The sequence below is a fragment of the Accipiter gentilis genome, chromosome 25 (assembly GCF_929443795.1).
Source record: "Accipiter gentilis chromosome 25, bAccGen1.1, whole genome shotgun sequence".
NCBI classification, from domain to species: Eukaryota; Metazoa; Chordata; class Aves; order Accipitriformes; family Accipitridae; genus Astur; species Astur gentilis.
Window position 1 is genome coordinate 15,710,934 of NC_064904.1, and position 23,143 is coordinate 15,734,076.

The following is a 23,143-nucleotide window of genomic DNA, read 5'->3' on the forward strand; positions in this document are numbered from 1 at the left end:
GCACCATCTTGCTATCTGACGAACTCCTAACAGCCAGTTGACTGACATTTACAGTACTTAGTCTTTTTTTTGTTTGTTTCTTTCTTCCCAAAATTTGCACTTGATTTTATATATTTATGGGAAATAAGTCCTTGGTGGTCTGTGTGCATGTATAAAGTTTAGCTTTAGTTACAGAAACATGAAATTTAAGAAATTGTGCACTGTAAATTTACACCTATTTCAGAATTAGATTTAAAAATACGTTGTATACCAAATGTAGCCTAGTGGTGTGTAAATTTTAGCACTTCTCATCAGTAGATCTCAAAATGGCTTGCAAAGTAGGTCATTAGCATTATCTTCATTTTAAGGAGAAGAAACTGAAGCTCAGAGAAGTAAAGTGATATGCCCAAAATTACCCAGTGATTCTTCATCCGTTTTGAGCTCCCCAGTAGTTGCAGTGGGTGGATGGTAACTGGGAATACAACACTGAGCAAGATCAGAGGTCAGATGTAAAAATTGTCCCAAGAGTATAGTGCATTATCAGACAGTGGAATGCACAGAATTTCAAATCAGGAAATTTATCCTAATATTTTGAATTCCATTTGAATAGAGTCTGTGGTTCTTCAGTCCGTAAATAGTTTTACTGCATCATGGGAATGATTGAGCTTTGTTTGACTATTATTCTGTTTATCCAGGAATCCCATTTATCCTTCTTTCTCTAACAAAGCAAAACTAGGATGATTAAGTTTTTCAAAGAGGCAATGAGCTCTTCCAGCCATACTTTACCTGCAGTAAAGAGCAAACAGCCAGCCATTGCAATGATTTTACTGTCTGAACGTTTAGAAATAGTTGAGATTTGTAGATGCTAACTATTGATGCAAAAGGATGATCCAGGTTATAAATTGAATTCCAAACTGCCTATCTCTGAGTGGTGCTAGCTCTTTGCTTTTGTGGGTAAGTCATAGAGTATATATTATTTAAGCATTCTGTATGGTAACTGTTTCGTGCTCCACAGTGAGTGGAGAAGAACAACCTTCTTGTGGTCTGGAGGTGTTACTTACACTCCTGCAGGCAGGAATCAGCACGAGCATTGCTATAATTGCCCTTTGTGGTTGTTTTTTATACAGACTATCATTCTTGACCCAAGTGTTTTCACTGCAGTCTAAGATACTGTTATACTGATTTAAAAGCCTTCATTATTTCTGATCCTTTTAAGACCAGACAAACCTTGATAAAAAGGTTAATTGCAACCCAGCAGAGCTACACTAATGTTTTATTAGGGGGAACTAGTCATGTCTAGATTTTTCAGAGCAAGTGCACTATAAAGAACATTAACATCTCGCCTTGAGAGTTTTAAACTCTTCATAAACTCTGATGTATGAATTTAGCTTTAAAATAACATAATATAGTTTATGAACTAGAGATTTTATTTTTTTTTCACTGTGGCCGCTCGCTAGGTGGCTAAATCCATATTTGGACCTGTACACCAATCCAGTCACAGTGATAGCAAATTTTCAACTCCTGATTAAATTATGGGGAGAATTTGAAGGGTTTTCTCACTTGCGGATACCTATATTTGAAAATATTTGCTGTTACCTTTGAAGGCAATGGGTAGGCCTACTGACTGCTGAGGTTTGTACCGGGAAGGTGACTTAAGGACTAGTGGACCTAAAGACCCAAAGTCTTTTTTGCTCATTTGCCTGTGCCTGGGCAAGGACTTCTCCCCGGCAGAGGGAACTGCCCGGGTCTGACCCAGTCCCCCTTGGCAGGAATGTCCGTGCGTGATGGGCACCCGGACTTGCTCCTTGGTGCGTGTGGGAACACCATCAGGACGCTCACAGTTTTGTGTGGAGTCTAACCAATTCTCTGCCGGCTTTGTGACCTCGGGAGGAATCAGAGGGATTTAACGGTTTTGTCTCCAGATGGCCATTAGGAAACAGTGATTCTGTCCCATCACTTCCAGCATCACTTCTGCGTGGGGAAGCCTCCCTTGCTGCACTTTCTTTGGACAGCTTTTACCCTGGTCCTTTTTATGCTCTGCCATACACTACAGCAGCATCTTTGACCTGGATGACATTTCTCCTTACTTAGAAAAGGCAGCAGAGAAGAGGAGCGGGTGTTGGAGATGGATGAGAGCGTTTGGGTACTGGATCGATCTGCAGGATGTATTAATGGGAAGGAGACTGGTGACCAGAAAGGCAGGGAGAGAGGTCCCTATGGCGGTGTAAGAGTGTGGTTTGCAGAAGGTTCCTTAACACAGAGTAAGCAGGGAGTGTGGCGGTGGAGCTGTTAGGGGAGCAGCTGCTGCAGAGCCGTTCCCATCCCAGCTGTCCAGTATAAACACAATGATTGATTCAGGATCTCGGGAAGAAAGATGTGTGGGCATAATACTACTCTTGTTGGAGGAGTAGCTGATGGAAAAGCACATGCTGTAGTGAGTAAGAGGTTTTGGGTAAGATCGTTTGGACTTTCTGACAGGGGAGGGATGATAGGATCAAGTTCTAAGGTGGAAATACCATTTCCCCCTTAGACACCATAATTTATGAAGTGGTATATGAATCTAGGGAGTGGCTGCATGAGCATCTTCAACCCATCTGGAAAGCTTTTCCCCCTCTGAGGAGGTGTTCAGGTGCTCTGTCTGCTTCACTTCACTATTGCCTACTGCCCTTCCCCTCCCTCAGGCATCCTGGCACAACATTAACACCTTCAACTCATTTTGTAGTATCTAAGGTTTGAAAGAAATACCAATTTTTATTTTTTAAAAATTAATTTAATACTCCTTTTTTTTTTTTTCCTCTTCAGAGAAACCTTTGGCTCTGCTGTTTTGTGAAGTATGCCACCAAGTCATCCCTAGCTCAGTTAGCCCCACAGAGAGAGGGCTGTCAAATTGGCAGTCCTAATTAGAGCAAGAGATGTGGAGAATATTTTGTGCATGTAAAATATTTAATTGTGACTAAAATGCATGGAGGAAGAAGAAAGGTGCATGCTTGGAAGGACAGCATTATAGCTGGGACAAGGCAGCAACTAGTTTAGATCATGTCTGTCATCATGGTTGTCTTCTTCATTTCATATTTTCATAACTTTATGGAGTTGTTAAACCTGCATCTTCAATTTATTGAGAATGCAGGAATTTTGAGTAATGGATATGAACAGGGATATACTTTGCTAGGCTACTGTTTAAGAGCAGACCCTCGTTTTGAATCATGAGAATGAATGCAGATCATGAGGGTGTTTTTTTTAAAGCAGTGGTACAAATTCTTCTGGTTTTTTTTTGTCCATGAATCAGAAAGTAATTAAAGAGGACAAGAGGAAAAAAATCATTTTATGTGTATGCCATTCCAGAATTTTCCATTTGAGGTAGTTAACATCTTCCTCTGAAATACCCAGTTTAACTTCTTGTAAGGAGAAGCAGCTGCTGGCCCGTTCTGGTGTGTGATCTGATGATGTTGCCTTTGTTCCTAAGAATTTGAGTGCAGTGGTGCAAGTTCAGGGTATTATTTTTCAAGTGGTGCTGTGGAAGAAAGACACAATCCAGCTGAGCAGAAGAGAGCATCAGAAGTGTCACTTTTTCTCACGAGTACTTTTTTTTCCCCTCTTGCACCTGCTATTTGTGCTGCTCCTTTACTCCTTCCAGACTGAAAATATCTGTGAGGACAGGCGGTCACTAATACATGGGATAAAATTATCGTTCAAGTCTCTGTCTGTAGAGGAAAAGAAAGGAGAGAATCGTTTGAAGAAACATTGACAGCAGTAGGCAGCTATGCAAATTTTGCTTGGTCTATTTAAACATACACATTGGTTTTAAATATAATTCTGAACTTATCTAGTCTACAACAAGGTCAAGAAACAGAGAAATGTACCCTGTACAGATTATTTCAGACACGAGGCAGCCTGTATACATTTTCACCTTCCCACTCATACCCCAGGATCTTGCTGTTGCTGTGTTTTTAATTCTTTTGGGTTGTAAATAGGAAACAAAAGAACTTGTTACTTTTTCACACTATTGCAGATGGATAGATTGGAGCAGGTAAAATAATGCTGGACTTTGTGCTGAATTAGAAAAAAGTCATGTTAGCATATTCTGTACTTCCAATGTCCAGTATCTTGGGCTTCACAGGGCTGGAAGAAATGTGATAATGTGAAGCCTCTAAATGAAGCTGGAAGGGTTTTTGCAAAACGACTGCTCTAGCACAAACCAAAGCTTTGGTCTTGGTGGAGAAAGGACACGATGAAATGGTTTTCCCTGTGAAAAGAAGAGTTCAGACCAGACGAGCAGAGAGGTAACCCTGAATGCTAAAATGTATGGCTTCTTTCTTTCACATGACATTAATGTTCTCACCAAGGTGGAAAGGGAGTATTTGAAAAAGTCATAGTTCTTCCTTTCTTTTTATTTTTACAGCAAAAGGATTGCTGTTTGGTGTGTGTCTTACCCCTCCAGCTCCTTGTGGCACATCTTGCCCAACTTCCTCAGGCTTTCTGTATTCGTGGTTAATGCAGAACAGATGTTTTTCTTACCTAAGAGGATGACATGGGGTTTCTTGGCTGTTTTGCTTTTATAACAGGATAGGCATTTTTAAAAGCCATATTTTTGCGAGTGGGATCTCTCAGCCTGTGAAGCACCATGGGAAAGGATTTCTAGAGAGTACATGAAGCCATCTCCCGTCATTGCCAGCCCCTGACTCTTCTCCAAATCCTTATCTAATCGCTGTACAGATCAATGCCGTAAACCTCAGAAAATAAAGTAAACCTTGAATCATTAACCATCAGAAAGGTCACAGAATGATTGAGGTTGGAAGGGACCTGTGGAGGTCATCTTGTCCAACCCCCCTGCTCAAGCAACCCTTGTCCGCCCCCCCTACAACCAGTTGCCCGGGACCATGTCCATACAGCTTTTGAGTATCTCCAAGGATGGAGAGTCCACAACGTCTTTGGACAACCTGTGCTAGTGCTCGGTTACCCTCACAGTAAAACAGTGTTTCCTGATGTTCAGATGGAACCGCTTGTGTTTAATTGTGTACCCATTGCCTCTGGCCCTGTCACTGGGCACCACTGAAAAGAGCCTGACTCCGTCCTCTTTGCATCCTCCCTTCAGGTATTTATATACATAAATAAGATCTACCCTCCCTGAGCCTTCTCATCTCCAGTCTGAACAGTCCCAGCTCTCTCAGCCTTTCCTCAGAGGAGAGATGCTGCAGTCCCTTAATCATCTTCATGGTCCTTTGTTGGACTCTCTTCAGTATGTCCATGTCTCTCTTGTACTGGGGGAGCCCAGAACTGGATGTAGCACTCCAGGTACTGGCCTGTGCTGAGTAGATAGGAAAGATCACCTCCCTTGACCTGCTGGCAATACTTTGTCTAATGCAGCCAAGGATACCATTCGCCTTATTTGCAGCGTGGGGGCATTGCTGGCTCACGGGCACCCTGGTCCACCAGGACCCCCACGTCCTTTTCTGCCAAGCCGCTTTCCAGCTGGGTGGCCCCCAACGTATATCGGTGCATGGGGTTGTACCTCCTTAAGTACAGAACTTTGTACTTCTCCGTGTTGAACTTTGTGAGGTTCCTGTCAGTTGGAGTAGCTGACAAAGCGGAGAGGTGCCAAATGAGGAGGGCGTTCGGGACTGAATCCAACAGTTTGGCTGTGGTGGTTTTGGCTTTGCTGAGCACTTCTCCATCACTCTCGTATCAGCTCTGTGGGGCCGGGGGACAAGCTAAAGCTTGGGGACCGGCCCAAATTTGTCCCCATGGACCACAGGGAAGCATCTTGCCAGGGGAAGAGGACACCGAGTGCGTGCATGTGTGTGTGTAAGTACCTGCCCAGGGTCTGGAGGTGCATGACCACCTTCCCGGAGGAGAGCTGCTCTTTTTCTCTGGTTCTTGCAGCGTGGTTGCAGCACGCCAAAACCAATCAGCTGGATGCACTGTGGCCTCCAGCAATTATGAGAAATGTCGGGGCAGAGCTGTCACGATGCTGTTACCATGCTCACTTGGTCTTTGAAATCACTGGCTAAGAAAGGTAAAGAACAGTTCTGACTTTTGTCTTAAAGCAGTCTCCTTGCCACAGTTCTATAGACAATTAGGAAAAAGAAAACCACAGGAATATTTTCTAGAAATTAATAGTCTATGCTTGGATCACTATGGTCTCTCTTGACCTTGTTTAATACAGAAAGTGCATGTTCCTAATTGAATATCCCTGTAAGCACGAGAAGCATGAAGCATATCTGAAGTTCACATTTAAGGTTCAGATTTGAAAAGTTAATAAAATACTTCTATTTTTTTACCTTTTCCCAGTGCATTTTTAATGTGCATTTTTGAGGTCATATATAAATAGCCAGACACAAATGCTTTGTGTTGTGCTGGTGGTATATCGTGGTATTGAGATCCGTTCTGATTGCTAAACGATGAACAATGGATTTACATTTGTGTGAATGTGATAGATATGTGGTAAATTGAAAAGCCAAACTGTGAATTATTTTTTTCTTGAAGTTTTATTGTATTGTCTGTTCTCTGCTCTTCATTTTATCTACCCCAGGGCTTCTCTTAACTTTCCAAGTCCCTGACTCCTATCTGGCAACAGGCGTTTAAAAATAAACCTAGCTAAAATGGAAATGTTTCCTTTCTCAGATGTCACATTTTCCCCAATTCTCAGCTACTCAGCATTCAAATTAAATAAAAGTAAACCCTTCTCCTGAACCCCTTTCCTGTCCATAAGTTGTTTGATATTTTATACACACCCGTGTAGTAAAATAGCATGTTATACCTGGCTAAACCAAATGTTGAGCATCTCCTTCAGTGCTCTTGGGGAGGCATTTCCTTCCTGCAGATATCTGGATTTTCAATTTTCCTGCTTAACACTGAGGTGCTACACTGTTTAAACCCCTGGCATTTTCTTTGCTACTGCCGATCTACCTCATCCCTTGACGTATCCACGCCAGCTGTCACATTTGGGCGTTTTTCCATCAGGAATGTCACGTTCCTGGGTCAGTGCTGCTGTTGGTAACAAACTCTGATTGCTCCTTTCTGAACGCTGCAGAAAAAATTCCTCAGGGGTGGCCCAGTGTGTGGGTCTCAAGCTACCATTAAGGCAGCTTGCTTATCATTAGTTTAACAGCTAAATATATTTCTTAATGCCATTTAAAATCTAGTGCTTAATCTGTCTTTAAAGTCTTAATGATACTTTTTTTTAGTCTGAAGCGTTGCTGTTGTTGCAGCCCTGAATTTTACTGATTTTTTTTTTTTTAATTTTTTTTTTTTAAGTTTTAGTTTTGTCCCAGAAGTCTAGTTGGGACAAGAAACAGTGAAGACTTAAGGATCAGACTTTCGCGGCTGCTCCAGTGGCCCTGAATCAGCAGGAGTCTTTCTGTAGCTGGGGAGGATTTTACTTCAGCAGGATTTGCTGGGAAGCCTTTGCATTAACTTCAGTGGCTTAGAATTAGATTTCAGCAGCAGAGTAACTCCGCAGAAGGCTGAAAGCACAATGTGATCCCTCTAACACAATGTCTCCAAAAGGCAGAAGAAAGAACGAGCCAGAGCATTTTGATTTTACTCAGATTTACTCGTGGTTGCCTTGAAGCAGCGGTATTTTTCCTCTTTTGCAAGGTCTTTAAGCCTGGAGCCTGAAGCTGTTCTGCGCCGCAATTTAGAGAAACCATTCAAGTCTGAGAGGAAATATCAGTGAACACGAAGGAGATTTACTAGTGATGAATAAGGTCCGAGTACTTCTGACACGATTTCCTTCTTTCCCGCAGGTTGGACGAAGTTTGCTCGGTTGACGCGGGCCCTGACGAACAGCCGGAGCGTGCTGCAGCAGCTAACGCCGATGAACAAGGCCGAGGTGGTGCACAAACACTCCCGCTTAGCCGAAGTAAGTGGGACAGACATGAGCCCGCTCCCTTCGTAAGGCAGGAAGAGGTGGGGGGGAACATACTTCCCAACTCTGATTTTTTTCAACCTCTCCTCTGCTCATCCTAAAGCAGCACTGCGTGCCGAGCCCGTGTTTCTGGGACAGGTCATGCTCTTTCAGTCACAAAAACAGTCTCCATAGGTCACTTTTATTTACGTGGCCCTATTTCTGTGCATGCAATTCTCAGTTTGCTGGTTGTTGTTTAACTTGGGGTGCACAGTGTACACCTCTACGTGCTGTCTCACAGCAACGTGGAACCAGACTTGATGTCTCTGAGCCCTGTGGATCGTTGATTTCTCTCCCAGGGAAATGGGATTGTTTGAGAAACCTCTTCGGAAGTCTCCCTGTCTGGGTCCCTGGTGCTGTACAGGCACGCTGCCTACTTTTATACCTTAACCTCGACAGTCTTGCAAAGTCATTCCTGCAATATTTTGCTCATCATTTTTTTCTTCAGAACTGATGAAATGAACTCTTTGGCAGGTTGCAAACATCTCCTTAACAGTGCAGATGGTGCAACAAGTGAATGCCTTCAGGTTAACTGATGAAACGGAGGTACTGCTTTCATCTTCATGTCCGTTGGTAATGAAAAATACACAGGTCAAAAATATGTGGGCTACTGAAAATGACAGCTCTAGCCACCTTGTGGTGGAGAGCTTGTCCTGGGTTTGATGCTAAGCACTGGTAGCAGCTTTAAATGTTGGGGTTTTTTTTGGTTCCCTTTCTGGTTTTAGTGGACTTTCATAATAAAAACTCTATTTATAAAGTTAAAATCAGAATGGAAACCCACAGTTTTCAGGTGTTGTCAGTGTGATGTTTTCCTTTGAATTATCCCATACCAATAGTTTGGATGACTGCTAAGTTACTCTCACATCTTGCTTTTCTAATTCGTGACATTTCAGTGTTCTGTAAATCCCATTATATCCATTACTGGTTTACGATCACAGAATCACAGAATAGTTTGGATTGGAAAGGACCTTAAAGATCATCTAGTTCCAACCCCCCACCATGGGCAGGGACACCTTCCACTAGACCAGGTTGCTCAAAGCCCCATCCAACCTGGCCTTGAACACTTCCAGGGATGGGGCACCCACAACCTCTCTGGGCAGAACCTCTTGTTCCAGTGCCTCACCACCCTCACAGTGAAGAACTTTTTCCTTACATCTAATCTAAATCTACTGTCTTTCAGTTTCAAGCCATTACCCCTTGTCTTATCGCCACATGCCCTTGTAAAAAGTCCCTCTCTGGCTTTCTTGTAGGCCTCCTTTAGGTACTGGGCTGCTCTAAGGTCTCCCTTGAGCCTTCTCTTCTCCAGGCTGAACAACCCCAATTCTCTCAGCCTTTCTTCACAGGAGAGGTGCTCTAGCCCTCTGATCATCTTTGTGGCCCTCCTCTGGACTTGCTCCAACAGGTCCATGTCCTTCTTATGTTGGGGGCCCCAGAGCTGAACACAGTACTCCAGGTGGGGTCTCACAAGAGCAGAGTAGAGGGGCAGAATCCCCTCTCTCAACCTGCTGGCTACACTTCTTTTAATGCAGCCCAGGATACGGTTGGCTTTCTGGGTTGCAAGTGCACATTGCCAGGTCATGTTGAGCTTCTCGTCAACCAACTCCCCCAAGTCCTTCTCTGCAGGGCTGCTCTCAATCCCTTCATCGCCCAGACTGTATTTGTTCTTGGGATTGCTCTGACCCAGGTGTAGGACCTTGCACTTGGTCTTGTTGAACTTCCTGAAGTTCACATGAGCCTACCTCTCAAGCCTGGCATCCCTTCCCTCCAGCATGTCAGCTTCACCATGCAACTTGGTGGTGTTGGCAAACTTGCCAAGGGTCCACTCAATCCCACTGTCCATGTCACTGACAAAAATGTTAAACAGTGCCGGTCCCAGTGTGAACCCCTGAGGAACGCCACTTGTTACTGGTTTCTGCTTGGACATCAAGCTGTTGACCACAACTCTTTGAGTGCGACCATCCAGCCAATTCTTCACCCACCGAACAGTCCATCTGTCAAATCCATGTCTCTCCATTTTAGAGACAAGGATGTTGCATGGGACAGTGTCAAATGCTTTGCACAAGGTCAAGTAGATGATGTCAGTTGCTCTTTCCTTAGCCACAAACATTGTAACCCCATCGTAAAAGGCCACCAAATTTGTCAGGCATGATTTGCCCTTAGTGAAGCCATGTTGGTTGTCACTATCACCTCCTTATCTTCCATGTGCCCTAACATAGTTTCCAGGAGGATCTGCTCCAGGATTTTGCTGGGCTCAGAGGTGAGACTGATTGGCCCGTAGTTCCCCGGGTCTTCCTTTTTTCCAGGGAGTTATGTTTCCCCTTTTCCAGTCAGTGGGAACTTCCCCAGACTGCCACAACTACTCAAACATGATGGATAGTGCCTTAGCCACTTCATCTGCTAGTTTCCTCGTGATCCACAAATGCATCTCATCAGGTCCTGTGGACTTGAGCACCTTCAGGTTCCTTAGATGGTCTCAAACCTGATCTTCTCCTACAGCGGGCAGTTCTTCATTCTCCCAGTCCCTGACTTTGCCTTCTGCATCTTGGGCTGGAGCACCTGCCAGTGAAGACTGAAGCAAAAAAGTTGTTGAGTACCTCAGCCTTCTCCATGTCCTGGGTAACCAGGTCTCCAGTGTCCTTCTGGACAGGGTCCACATTTTCCCTAGTCTCCCTTTTATCACTGACGTACCTATAGAAGCTTTTCTTGTTGCCCTTGATGTCCCTGGCCAGATTTAATTTTATCAGGGCTTTAGCTTTCCTAACCTGATCCCTGGCTACTCGGGCAATTTCTCTGTATTCTCCCCAGGCTACCTGTCCCTGCTTCCACCCTCTGTAGGCTTCCTTTCTGTGTTTGAGTTTGTCCAGGAGGTCCTTGTTCATCCATGCAGGCCTCCTGGCGTTTTTGCCTGACTGCCTGTTTGTTGGGATGCATCGCTCCTGAGTTTGGATGAGGTGATCCTTGAATATTAACCAGCTTTCTTGGGCCCCTCTTCCCTCCAGGGCTTTATCCCATGGTACTCTAGTAAGCAGATCCCTGAAGAGGTCAAAGTCTGCTCTCCTGAAGTCCATGGTAGCAAGCTTGCTGTATGCCCTGCTCGCTGCCCTAAGGATATGGAACTCCACCATTTCACGGTCACTGCAGCCAAGGCTGCCCTTGAGGTTCACATTCCCCACCAGCCCCTCCTTGTTGGTGAGAACAAGGTTCAGCATAGCACCTCTCCTCGTTGTCTCCTCTTATCACTTGGGGAAGGAAGTGGTCATCAACTCATTCCAGGAACCTCCTGGGTTGCTTATGCCCTGCTGCGTTGTCCCTCCAACAGATATTGGGGTGGTTGAAGTCCCCCATAAGGACCAGGGCTTGTGAACACGAGGCTGCTCCTATCTGTCTATAGAGGGCCTCATCCTCTTGGTCTTGCTGGTCGGGTGCCCTGTAGCAGACCCCAACTACAATGTCACCTGTCCCTGCCCTCCATTTCATCCTGACCCATAGGCTCTTGGTCAGTTCTTCATCCATCCCCAGGCAACACTCCATGCACTCCAGCTGGTCATTGACATAGTGGGCAACACCCCCTCCTCGTCTCCCCTTGCCTCTCCTTCCTAAAGAGCCTGTATCCTTCCATTCCAACGCTCCAGCCATAGGAGCCATCCCAGGACCACTATTAGAGAAAAAGTAATGGCATTGAGTCACAGCAAGGACGATTTAGATCAGGCTGTAGGAAAGGTGCAGGTAAAGGAGAAGGTTGTACTTGGGAATAGGTTGCTTGGAGAGTGTGCAATGTCCTCTCTTACAAGTTGTTTGGAGCTGCAAAGTGCTTTGTAGGCAACGTGCTGTGAGGACTGCAGAGTACCGTTGCTGTACAGGTCCCATTTTTCATACTTCTGTGTCTGAGGAGGAGCGTTATCATCACAGCTCATCCCTTGCAGAACATACTGCTCATCTTTATCAGGCTTAACAGTTATCAGCTATTTTCATTAGTTGTGTACAAGAAAAATTCAGAGATTCTACGATGAATGCAGCTGACTAACGAGATATTGTGTATTCTTTAGTGGTTTAAAATTAAAAATTCATGCAGCATGAAAAAAATAATCATTATAGTTCAGTGGTCTCCACAGCCACTTGCCACCCACTCACCATGTCAAACTCAGCATGATATTATGTTAAGAATAACAATTATGCTTTTACCGTATCATGGGAGCTCCTAAGCACTCCACTACCAGAGGCATAGGGAACTATCAAGCATATGTTCATCGTATTCTGCCTGAACCCCAAGCAGCTTATTATTCCAGCTATAGTGAGGCTGTTTCCAGCTCCTGCCCCAGTGAATATGGCAGGGAACAAATAGGTCTGGAGAAACCAAGGAAAGAAGTCCCAGTCCTGATTTATCAAGACAGTAAAGAGTTGACCACAGATGAGTCCAAACTGATAACCGGAGATAATGACTAGATTATGAGTCAGCCAAAATTGTGTGTTAAATGCAGGGGAAAATTCTGGCATTGGAAGAAGTTTCATGGATTTGCACAAAGGCTGCTGTGAAAAAATGACTGTATCGATCATTGCTTTTATTCCATGGAAGGACCCATGGATCCATCAGCGCGTTCAGTGTGCCATGGTGGCCAGCTGAACCTTGCCTACTGAGTGCTTATAGCAGTGCTGTTAGTGAGACTTGTCCTGGTCGCTGGGGAAGGGACACCTAGAGGTTGACAGTTTTGTGGGTCTCACCAGGGGTTTGGCATTTGTGAGAGTCTCTGATGAGTGCCAGTGGGACCACGCTGCTCAGTGTCCGTTGCTGTTCAGCTGAAGCTCAACACATGGCTTTGTGTTAGACCAAAGCTGGGGCGAGATGAGGCTGTTGACAAAGGGAGCAGCCGTACTCTCCTGGAATTCTCTGCTGCACCCTCCCTGCTGCCTGTGTAGTGGGTCTAGTGGTTTTCTGGCCACAGGATAAATTTCTGCAACTCAGCTGACTCTGCAGAAAACAAATGGCTAACTAATGTAACAATAAGTTAGTTTTTCATCATGTCAATTTAACTGACTTTCCTTACAGGTCGTGATTGCTAAATCTGACCGTAGGGAGGGTGGGAAGAGGTAGGCAGAAGCAGGTCTGCATCCCATCAGGTTACAGCCTGACATTGGGCCAGATTAGGCATGTTGGGAAGCCACATCCTCCAACACGGCGTGAGAGAGGCTGCTGTCGTTGTCCCTTGGTGATTTCTGAAGAACAGATTTTCAGTAGATCCAGACTTTTACTGTCTGATCTCAGTAACAGCTTTCTCATCTTAAAAATCAGACTGCAAAGAATTAATGGAGAATCTGTATCTGTGGTACTTGAGTTCATATCCTTAGTTGTTGTGCTGTTTATTGAGAGCCGTTTACTCCACTTCGTCGAGGAAGCACCCTGCGTTTGATCATTTTTACACATATGGGACTGCTATTTGCAATCCAGCTGTCCCTGCAATTATGGTGCATCCGCTCCAATACAGGACAGGTATAGGGCTGAAATGAGTTTTAAAGTTGCTGGACTTATTTATTTTATCCCATACAGACTTGAGATCCCCAAATGTAAAAGGTGTTACTAGTTCCACAATATAAATGAATCTTTCAGTTGTCAGCACAACATATTGCCACGTTGTGTGTTCCTTTGTGCTTTTGTTTCTTGTGTTGGACTGAGATAAAAGGAAATTAGATTAGCTGGGAGGAATGTCTTAAGTGAATTTGGCTTGGTTCCTTTGCAATGTTTTCAGTTCCACATTTTACAAAAGTGAGCATGCAGGAGATTATAGTCATACACAAAAAAGAAAAGAGAAGTCATTACAAGAAATAAAAGAGAACCCACTAGTGATATTAACCTTGTAAGAGCAACAACTTTTTGAAGAAAATGAGAAGGAAGGATGATATTGCCAGGGTGTTCAGGCAGAAATTGTGCACGCAATGCTTCATTTTAGACAGAGGTCAGCCAGCAAGTCTGAAATCTGGTTTACCTTTGATAGGGTTTTGTTCTGTCTCAACAGTGGTTTAAAGAAGAGGTCAGGCACGAAGCATTAGTCTTGTAACGCTTCCAAATATGAATGAGTACTCATGTTCATAGCTGCAGAGCATAAGCTGGTGTGGCAGTACCCACAACCTGTTTATGGAGCCTGTCTGCCCTTGCTGTTCGCATGGTTTCCCCTCAGTCCACCTGCAAAGACCTCCCTTTTTGCAACAATATCCTTAGATGCTGTGCTGCTCCCATTCATCGAGGGATACCTGCCTCCACACAGTCTTAATAAATCAGATAGTTTAGAAACCGCGGGTTGACTTGCAATGTCCAATGAACACAGTCCCGTCTTTGTGCTGTTACTTGCAGAAATCTGTAAGACTCCTTATTGCATCATATTAATTGAAAACAGTAACATTTGCTTTTCTGCCTTTTACAGGTTCTCCAGCTGGGATCTGATATTCTTCCTCAGTACAAGCAAGAAGCTCCAAAGACTCCACCACACATTATACTACACTATTGTGCTTTTAAGACCACTTGGGACTGGGTCATCTTAATTCTAACCTTCTACACAGCAATTATGGTTCCATATAATGTCTCTTTCAAGACGAAACAGAACAACATTGCCTGGCTCGTGCTGGACAGTGTTGTGGATGTTATTTTTCTGGTTGACATTGTTTTGAACTTTCATACGACCTTTGTTGGCCCTGGTGGAGAGGTTATATCTGATCCCAAACTCATACGGATGAACTACCTGAAAACGTGGTTTGTGATTGATCTTCTGTCCTGTTTACCATATGACATCATCAATGCCTTTGAGAACGTAGATGAGGTAAGTGATTGTAGTCTGCCTCAAAAGGATTGTTTTAATTAGGAATTAGTTTAGGAGCATGCTGCCAGGCATCTGGCAGCAAAGAGAGGCAACTGAAGCTCTGTGCAAATACGCAGGGCTGGCCTTAAAACTGCTGGGCTTTACCTACACAGCATTCCTGTGTTGGAGAAGAGGTGTCTTATGATTATAGTACCATGTGTGGATGTGCACATTAATGGATGTGAGTTTTAGAATCACTTGCTTGTCATCCAAAAGCATCGTTGCATGTCCAGATCAAAATGGTCTGGACCAGTTGGGATGTCCCCCTCCCACAGCCTCCCTTTTCATCTCATACCCAGTGATTGCCTTGAAGCAGTCCTAATCCATTGCAGGGCCTAGACTAATATGGCTTGATGTAACTAATCAAAAATCCTGAAACCGGTGGCAAATTTGCCACTGACTTATACGAAAGTGGAGAATGCCTCTGAATGAGCATTTTTAAAATCCTGCCCTAGGATTACTTTTTGAACCGTGCTGTAATTTTCTTTCTCTGGTGATGTCTTTTTAAATGTCTGATTGAGAAGGAGATTTATCTCCATTTTTTTTTAAACAGTTCTTGAACTACTGCTGGAATTCTAGAAACTGTTTGAGAAGAGGAAACATAAATATCTTAAACGGATGCTGAATTAAAGCTTTTTAACTGCTAAATGTATTAACATTTACGAAATCGAGCTTGCAGCCTAAGATAATAGAGAAAACAGGCAATAACTACAACAAATAATGTATGCATAAGTCAGTGCAGAGAAAATTCATTATTAAAATGCAACTATAATGGCATTAGAACTTGTTTTAATTTTTCTCTAGAGCCTTTTATCTTTAGGGCCATAAACAGATGAAAAAGGCCTCTGTTCATTTTTTAACATTTTAACAGTTTTTTCTTCAAACACTGTTGAGTTGTTTTTTTGGTTGAGTTGTGTTTTTTTTAAAAAAAAATTCTCAAATTCTGCAGTTATATATCCTTACTATATAAAATCTACATTCTTGTTTTTTAATGCAGACTTTGGTGCAGATTTTGTAGAGCTCCTTTAAAATTCCATCCTTGTCTCTGTGCTGAGTACCATCTTTTGACATTGTTCCATTTTATTTATAGCAAATATGACAGAAGTGATAATACTTGCAGCTTAAATTCAAGATCATATGAGGGCTGCCCGTCTGGAAGCAGGTTGTACAGTCAGGCTGTGTAAGGAGGTGGTATTATCAAGGTTGTAAATATTATACAGCTTTTCAAGATAACCAATTTCATACTAAGAGGAACCTGATTTTTATAAAAATGCAGCATTATCTCCAGATTTTCGTGCTTTAATATGTAAAACAAACAGAAAATTTCTGTGCACAAGCAGTACAGATTTTAAGCAATGAGCTTAACCTCTTTCTCTAACGTATAGATGGGAGATAAACCATCTGCAACATTTGTCACAGTGAAGGGAATCGTTGGCATAGTGAATTATAAGTGATGCACACTTAAAGTGGTAAACTTCAACTAAAATGTAATAACAATAACAAGGTATCGTGAGCTCCAGTGATCATACAGCTGCTGTCATTTACCTTCAAACACATGAAATATCAACTCCTTTTTAATAAAAGAAGCAATAGTAACATTTCTTTCTTGTGAAATGGTGTGTTATGGCCCTGAAGCCTCCAGCAGACATTGGAGTATAGCTGCTTATGTACTTGATTTCAAACCCCTCCAATTCCAGTTTTGCCTAGTGCCTGAAAAGGATTGAAGTGATTTTGAAAACAGGTATGTAAACAGTCAGTCTTTCCTCCTTGGGTCTACATTTTCCCTTTTCTCTGTCTTCCAAGGGAGATTTATTATTATTTTTGTGTGTGTGTGTGATATGTCTTCGTTTGTGACATTTAAGTCTTTTGAGCTGGTTGTTGTGTTCTGGGTGGTTGTAGTTATTAATGCTCTTTATCTTCATTTGGCTTTTAACATTTATTTTAACTCGTGCTTCTTTTCTGGGATTTAACTCTTTGGCCCACTAGCAGTAGCGTGCTCAAACACTGTTCATAGGTAAAGAATAAGTAAGTCGAAAAGCTTAATTTGGAAGAAATTCTCATTGATTAAGAGGAGAGTATTTCTCATTAGAAGGTGAGTGTTTCCTCCTTAAGGCATGTAGGAGAGAGAAGAATTCTTTTAGTTCTTGATTCTGGTAGGTTTTAGCTCTTAATCTTGGCCCTGGTTGTTGGATAAGGGCATTTGTCTTTAGCATTAAAGTTGGTAATTGTGGCATTTCAGAAAAAGTTAATAGAAAATCAGAGCTTAGTGGTAAAGACCTGGTGCTCTTTGAGTTCTTGGTACGGTGGTGAAGGATGGACCCAAATCAGAGTGAATAGCCCTAGAAGCCATCTGAGTGAAATACGACTTTCCAAATTTCCCTTGAGTGTCCCACCTCCATCCCTCTTTTTTCCACATAAAGCATCAAATACACTTTTGTTAGTTGTCAAGGGACTAGGTGAGTAGGTGGACACACCACTGCAGGCAGTTCCTTTTCCTCCCTGTGGGCTGGTCTCTCATCCATGAAGAAGCATACAGCCAAGGAAATTTAGGTTTGTATCTCTCATTTGTAGATGTAGACTACTATGTGATACAGGTGCTTGAAGGTTCTCATGCAGAGGCTGCTGAGTTATTGTATAAGGTCCGTTATGCACTTGAGTGCTATTTTATAATGTCAGAATTAAGGAGATGAATCGAAAGATTAAAAAAAGGAGATTGAAAAAAGAAAATGTGAGTTTTCTTACTGAGGGTTGGAGTTCTGCAACTGCAGTCAGTCTTGGCCAGAGTAGGAACAGTGTCATTTCCATCATGGACAACATCAGGCCAAGGCTGGAGTCTTGTGAAATTCCCACCTGAGGCAAACATGACTGCAAATCAAAGTTATTTTGTTGTTGAGTGGATGTAGAGCCTCAGTAGAAGGATATAATGAAAAGGATTATGACACACAAATTGAGAACTGGGGGGATTAAGATGATTTGAGGCAGAATTAGCGGTGTAGGTTTCCATGCCCGGAGTCACAGAGCCAGGCTGTTGCAATCTGCTCAGGGGGATTTGGATGTATGACAAGGCGGGCTAAAGGTAAGATAATGAGAAAGAGAGATACCTCGCACAGCATAGAGTGATCTAAATTGATGTGATGGATGAGGAATTAAGTGGCTAAGTGGTATTGAAAGGGTAGGAAAACAAGGTAAAATAGGCTGGAGAAAAATGAGCTAAGAGAGAGGAAAGTGGAATCCGTAGTGGGATATGTACTTTATTTAAGAAAATTGGTAGGTTGGTAGTCCTAAAAAATCAGAAAAATGCATGGCATCTTTTCTAATTGGGAAACGTTACTTGCACTGAAATATATTCTGGCTAAAACAAAGCCGTACAGAAAACCTTTCATATATAAAAGTATGAGAAGGGACGCTGTAGAACATACTGAGGAATCCAGCCAATTTTCAAGGTATGAACCAGAATAGAGGGTGTGTGCTCAGAGTCTCTGAATCTAGGCTGACTTTTTTTTTTTTTAAATTAAGTAAAAGAGTTCTCTGAAACTTCAGATTAAGTCCAAAAGTGCATGTCTGTCTGGGTGTCTGTCTGTCTCCTCTTTTAAAGAAAAAAAGTTTGGAGTAATGTGGGATATGGTGTTTAGATCTAAAGATTTTGGTCACATGAAGTTTCTGTTGTTATTAGGCTGTGAATTATGTAGTGACTGGAAGTTTGATGTTTGTCTTGGTGTTACATGAAGCAATTCTAATTTTTTCCCTGAGTACTTGGGTGTATGTATCAACTCTTTCCATTGGTGTACGCACTTTCACTTACATTTCTAAGAACGTGACTCCCTACTTTTGAAGCTAGAGAACTATGTTACCTTCAGGCTTAGCCCTTGTATGTGTTCTGCCTACTAGAGAGAGATAAATATCCAACCTCTGTCAGTCTGGGCTACCAAAAGATTGTTTATAGCAGGGGTAACCATCAGTTCCATACAAATCACAATCATCAGAGTTACTCTGTGCTGAAATTGTCAGCAGATGGGGTTACGGTGCGCCTGAGGACGCTGATCCCATTGCTTGCTCAGATATGGTCAAACCATGCTGCAACTCCCTTTGGGACCAAATGCAAGGATTTATATCCCAGGGAAACCAGGATGTTTTGCAGGTGCTTGGCTCTTGTCCCCACGTGGAGCTATGCAACTGGGAGAGTACGTGGAGCTGGAAGGACCTCAGGTACCCACAGTCAGGTACAGGCACACTGATACAGTGCTCCTGAGGGCTGCATTGGGACCTCTTGTAAATTAGGACATAGGAGTAGAAGACTAGGTGGATGGACAGGCTTTTGGCCAAATGGAAAATGCTTCCACAAATCAAGTGTTAAATATTGCTGAAAAAGCCCCCTTTGCCATTTTGAAAAATATTGGTGTCTTTTTTTTTTTTTTCCCTTTTCTGGGAATTTTCACTGAGGTTCATGAATTTCTGAGTTTGTAATGAAACAAAACCTAGTAGCTTGATCTCATCTCTGCCAGAAACATGGCCCTAACATGACATGGTACATATTGCAAAGAATGTGACCAGATGTCAGGATGGTACATACAGATAGCCAAATAGATGGTTTTCAAATGAGTTGTATAAAAGATCATCCTCTCTGCAAAAATTAGTTTTCATGAGCCAATGGCTGGACGTGAAAGCAGACAAATTTAAATGACCTAAAACTCTGAAGTTCTATGTCTACTGTTTAATAATGTAAAACTACATGACCCAATGGCCTTTAAAATTTAGTGATCTGTGCGGGACATATTAAGGCATGGAATCCTTGTAACTGTAATCTTTTAATTACTATTATCAATCTGTTTCAGCGGTAGCAGAAACTTCTTTGCATCACTGCAATTAATAGCAACTAAAATAGCAATGTCTGTAAATTGAAAGCGAATAAAAGCTGATACGACTAGTTTAGCTATATGCACATCAGCAGTGCTTTACCGCAAACATTCCCTTTTCGGGAGATGTTTGAAGAAGGGTTTAGGGACCCCAGTCTGAGTGGCATATGCAAGGCGAAGATAAATTGGCGTGTTTCAAGAATGTGGCTTTGGCTCTGAAATAAAGTCTATGGCTAGATACCTTTCTTAAATCTAGGTGACTGACATGGAGAAAATAATTCCCAGAACTAAATCCTTGCTGCAGCCAAGCGTTAAACTATGATGAAAACTCCTAGCAACGTAAAAACAGACGCACTAAGCCTGGGACCTGGCATTTTCCCCTTTGTTATGCAGTTGGAAGGCAATTAAATATGAAGAATACTGTCATCCTGCTGTAGTGTGCAGAAAACCACAATCTAATAATACAATGGCTTGGTTACAATGTCCAAATATAAATGTATCCACCTTAGGCATATATTATGTAGATGGTCAACCGTATTCACCCCTGTCGCTTATTCACCCCTATCACCCCTATTGCACTTAGTTGCAGAGTCGCATCACATCTCTTTAGCTGTTACTGAAACTAAGGTTTTATTCAAGTTCTGCCACTGTTTCATTACCAGCTCGGTGCAGGGGGGGGTGGGAGAGAGGCAGGGTTGTCCCGCGAGATGGATGTGACCTGGTAGCCTTGTGCTGCACTGCTCTGATGCGGATTATGGCATACTGAACTTTAATTACATGTCTCAGTGATCTTCCCCCCCCACCACCCTTTTTTTTTAATGTGTTGTATGTGTTACTGGGAAGCAGATGTTGGGTACAAGCCATTTAAATCAAATCTGTAGTCAGAGCCGTATTAAGTGATGCAGAGTCCAGTTGAGGCAAATTGTGCGTGGAGTACTTTCAAGGGGAGCTTTGAGTCTTGCGTGATCCCTTCGCTCGCAGCGGAGGGGAAGGCTTACAAAGGAGATGAGGCAAATTAAATAATCCAGTCAGATACTCACCGAAATAATGCTGATGGGAGTAGCACAAATCCACGTTACTGAGGTCGCTGTGGACAGCCGTCAATGGGAGGAAAAGAGTTGCAGGCTTAGGGATGGGCGATTGCTCGGCACAAAGTGGAGCCAAGGTACAGCCTAGGAGAAACTAACTCCATGGCTAATACCAGAATTAACAAAGTTTTACTAGCGAGACAGCCTTGTAACTTGCTGTGAGTCTCTATTTTGTTCAAGACTGCATCGGTGTTACATCTACCCTTTGGCATCAAGGGTATGTGTAGTTCCAGAAGTACTTGCAGAAACATTGCAGCTCAGGTTATTTCTTTTCTTTTTATTCCTGTATTGTCATAGGAAATTTGTAGGGTTTTGCTAGCATTAAACTGTCAATCAGCTAAGTTCAGTATCCTGCTCAGAAGCTGTCCCAACAGGTGTGACACACCTTCCTCTCCCTCCCATTTCATCCTCTATCCACCTCCCCTAAATAAGTGAAAATTATCAGATTTTATGATATCATCTTCTTTTTTCTTGGTTGGGCACACTGCTGCACTGACAAATAAATAGTGCAAGATGCCACATCCCCCTTACCTTGAATCTAGAAAAAATATTTTGAAATCACCCTTCTTTTTCTAACCTCAGTTATTCACTGTTTGAAATGTATTGCATTGTATAGTTGTGCCATAAACAATTCACTAGAAGTTTATTTATAATGTTTTAGCTTATTGACATTTGGTGGGGGGTGGGGGGTGAGAAAAGCTCTCCCATCCTCCTGGGAAAAAAAAAGATAAATCTCAAGCAGTAAATTTATCGGTGCTTTCAGAGACTGCATGAGAAAACCTACTTGCTTTCATTTTGCTGTAAGGACTCAATTTGGTGCTCACTGCAGTCACTACTCCCGTTGCTACCAGTGGTACAGGGTCAAGTATTAAATGGGCTCTGCGTGTATCTGGACCCAGGATCTAGACAGTTTGTGCAGAAGCAAAGCCCCTTGCTCCTGTGTCGATTTACATAATTGAATACAACCCTAAATTCAGTTCTTAAAGTGGTGATAAATCAGAAATGTTGCTTTTTTATTTTTCTCATTGCAGGATTTTGATTTGTAACTATGCAACTTTATTACATTAATTGTTTACCTAAAAAAGAAGGGTTTCTGAGATATGCTGGAAGATTTATTTTAACATTAACTCCAGTAAAGAAGCATTAAGGAGCTAACCAGGGATTTTAGAGCTAAGCTCTATTTAAGTAGCTAAGCTCAAAAATTTCTTTTGGGAATGATTTGCTGGTTAAATTTCAAACAGCCTATATGTCCTCCTGGATACCCCTCCTGCACTGCACAGAATAGTACTTTCTAGATATGTGCCTGCAGGCTCACCCGCTCATGTTAGGAAGACTCACCATTTCAGAGGTTCCTAAAATCTGTAAGCACTTTGTGTTTTACATTGTGTACCATCATGTAACAACTTCTTGGTAAAGTTTGCCCAAGGTTTACAAAAATGGTGCCTTTTCCACTGCTTCAAAACCAAATGCTGAACTATACCTTGACTTTACAGAATCAGCCAAATGATTTGTTTGGGTGAATTTTTTTTGTGTATAATTACTTCTGGTGAGGGAAAGGTAGTGAAAGTTTTGTCCATGGTTCTTTAAATAAAGTATTTGGACTGTATTTCAAAATGTACTAAGCATGGGATTCATCTGATGAAATGTAGGACCAGGCATAGTTCACAAGGAGATACAGGCACGTTCAGAGTATGGCTCCTCACGTTCTAAGATGCATCTCCAAAGTAGATCTCAGGAGTCACCCTGCCCTAAAATGCCTGTTTCTCCCTATTGACTGTAATGACATGCTAGTGTGACTAGCTCAGGTGCAGACCCCTCCATGGTATAGTTTAGGCTGAGATGCGATGCGTCCTCCCCTTGAGACTGTATTTGCCTCACTTCAACTTTTCAAAGGAAAAAAAAACAAAAGCGGAAAAAAACCAAAAGCAGAAAAAAATAGTAGGGGTAAAACTCACTGGGAACTTTTGAGTCACTGAGTCATTGGTTTTGGTGGGCAGGTTCATCCTATCACCCTTCCCATAAACTGATCGAAATACGCCTTAACTCATGGTGTCTGCATATCTGTCTTAATTTGCAGTCTGCGCATTTGTCCCTGTGCCAACCTTCTTGGTTAAATATTTCTTTTCCTTCCCTCATGATTATCTCCTTGATGTGCTTAGAAAGAACAGTCATCCCTTGTTCCCCTGCATAAACGTGCCTATTTTCTTTTCCTTAATCTAAGCAAACTGATCTTGTCTAGAAACCTCATTTATGAAATGTTATGGAAATTTTCTTGGCCATTCCAGCTGCCTCTCTCTGCACGGAGTTAAGTTTGAATACATATCTGTAGGGCAGAGCTGTATGTATTACTCCAAGCGGAGATTCATCTTTGCTTTGTAATTGGGGTTTGGCTTTTCCTCTTGACGGTGGAAACACTCAACTGATCCGTCCTAGAACTGGATTAACCTCTTCTGTGAGTGCAACCCACTGATT

The 23,143-nt window shown here is 42.6% G+C and overlaps 1 protein-coding gene across 2 annotated transcripts in view; it reads left to right on the top strand.

Moving 5' to 3' along the window:
- KCNH5 (potassium voltage-gated channel subfamily H member 5) overlaps positions 1 to 23,143 on the top strand; it is a 159,238-nt gene that overhangs the window by 33,242 nt on the left and 102,853 nt on the right. The window contains exons 5-6 of one of the 2 annotated variants that reach the window (XM_049828989.1): positions 7,725 to 7,840; positions 14,299 to 14,691. In XM_049828989.1, coding sequence (XP_049684946.1) covers positions 7,725 to 7,840; positions 14,299 to 14,691 — 509 coding nt within the window. Of the gene's footprint in view, positions 1 to 7,724; positions 7,841 to 8,365; positions 8,432 to 14,298; positions 14,692 to 23,143 lie in introns of those variants that run through there. The other variant, XM_049828990.1, reaches the window with a different exon arrangement.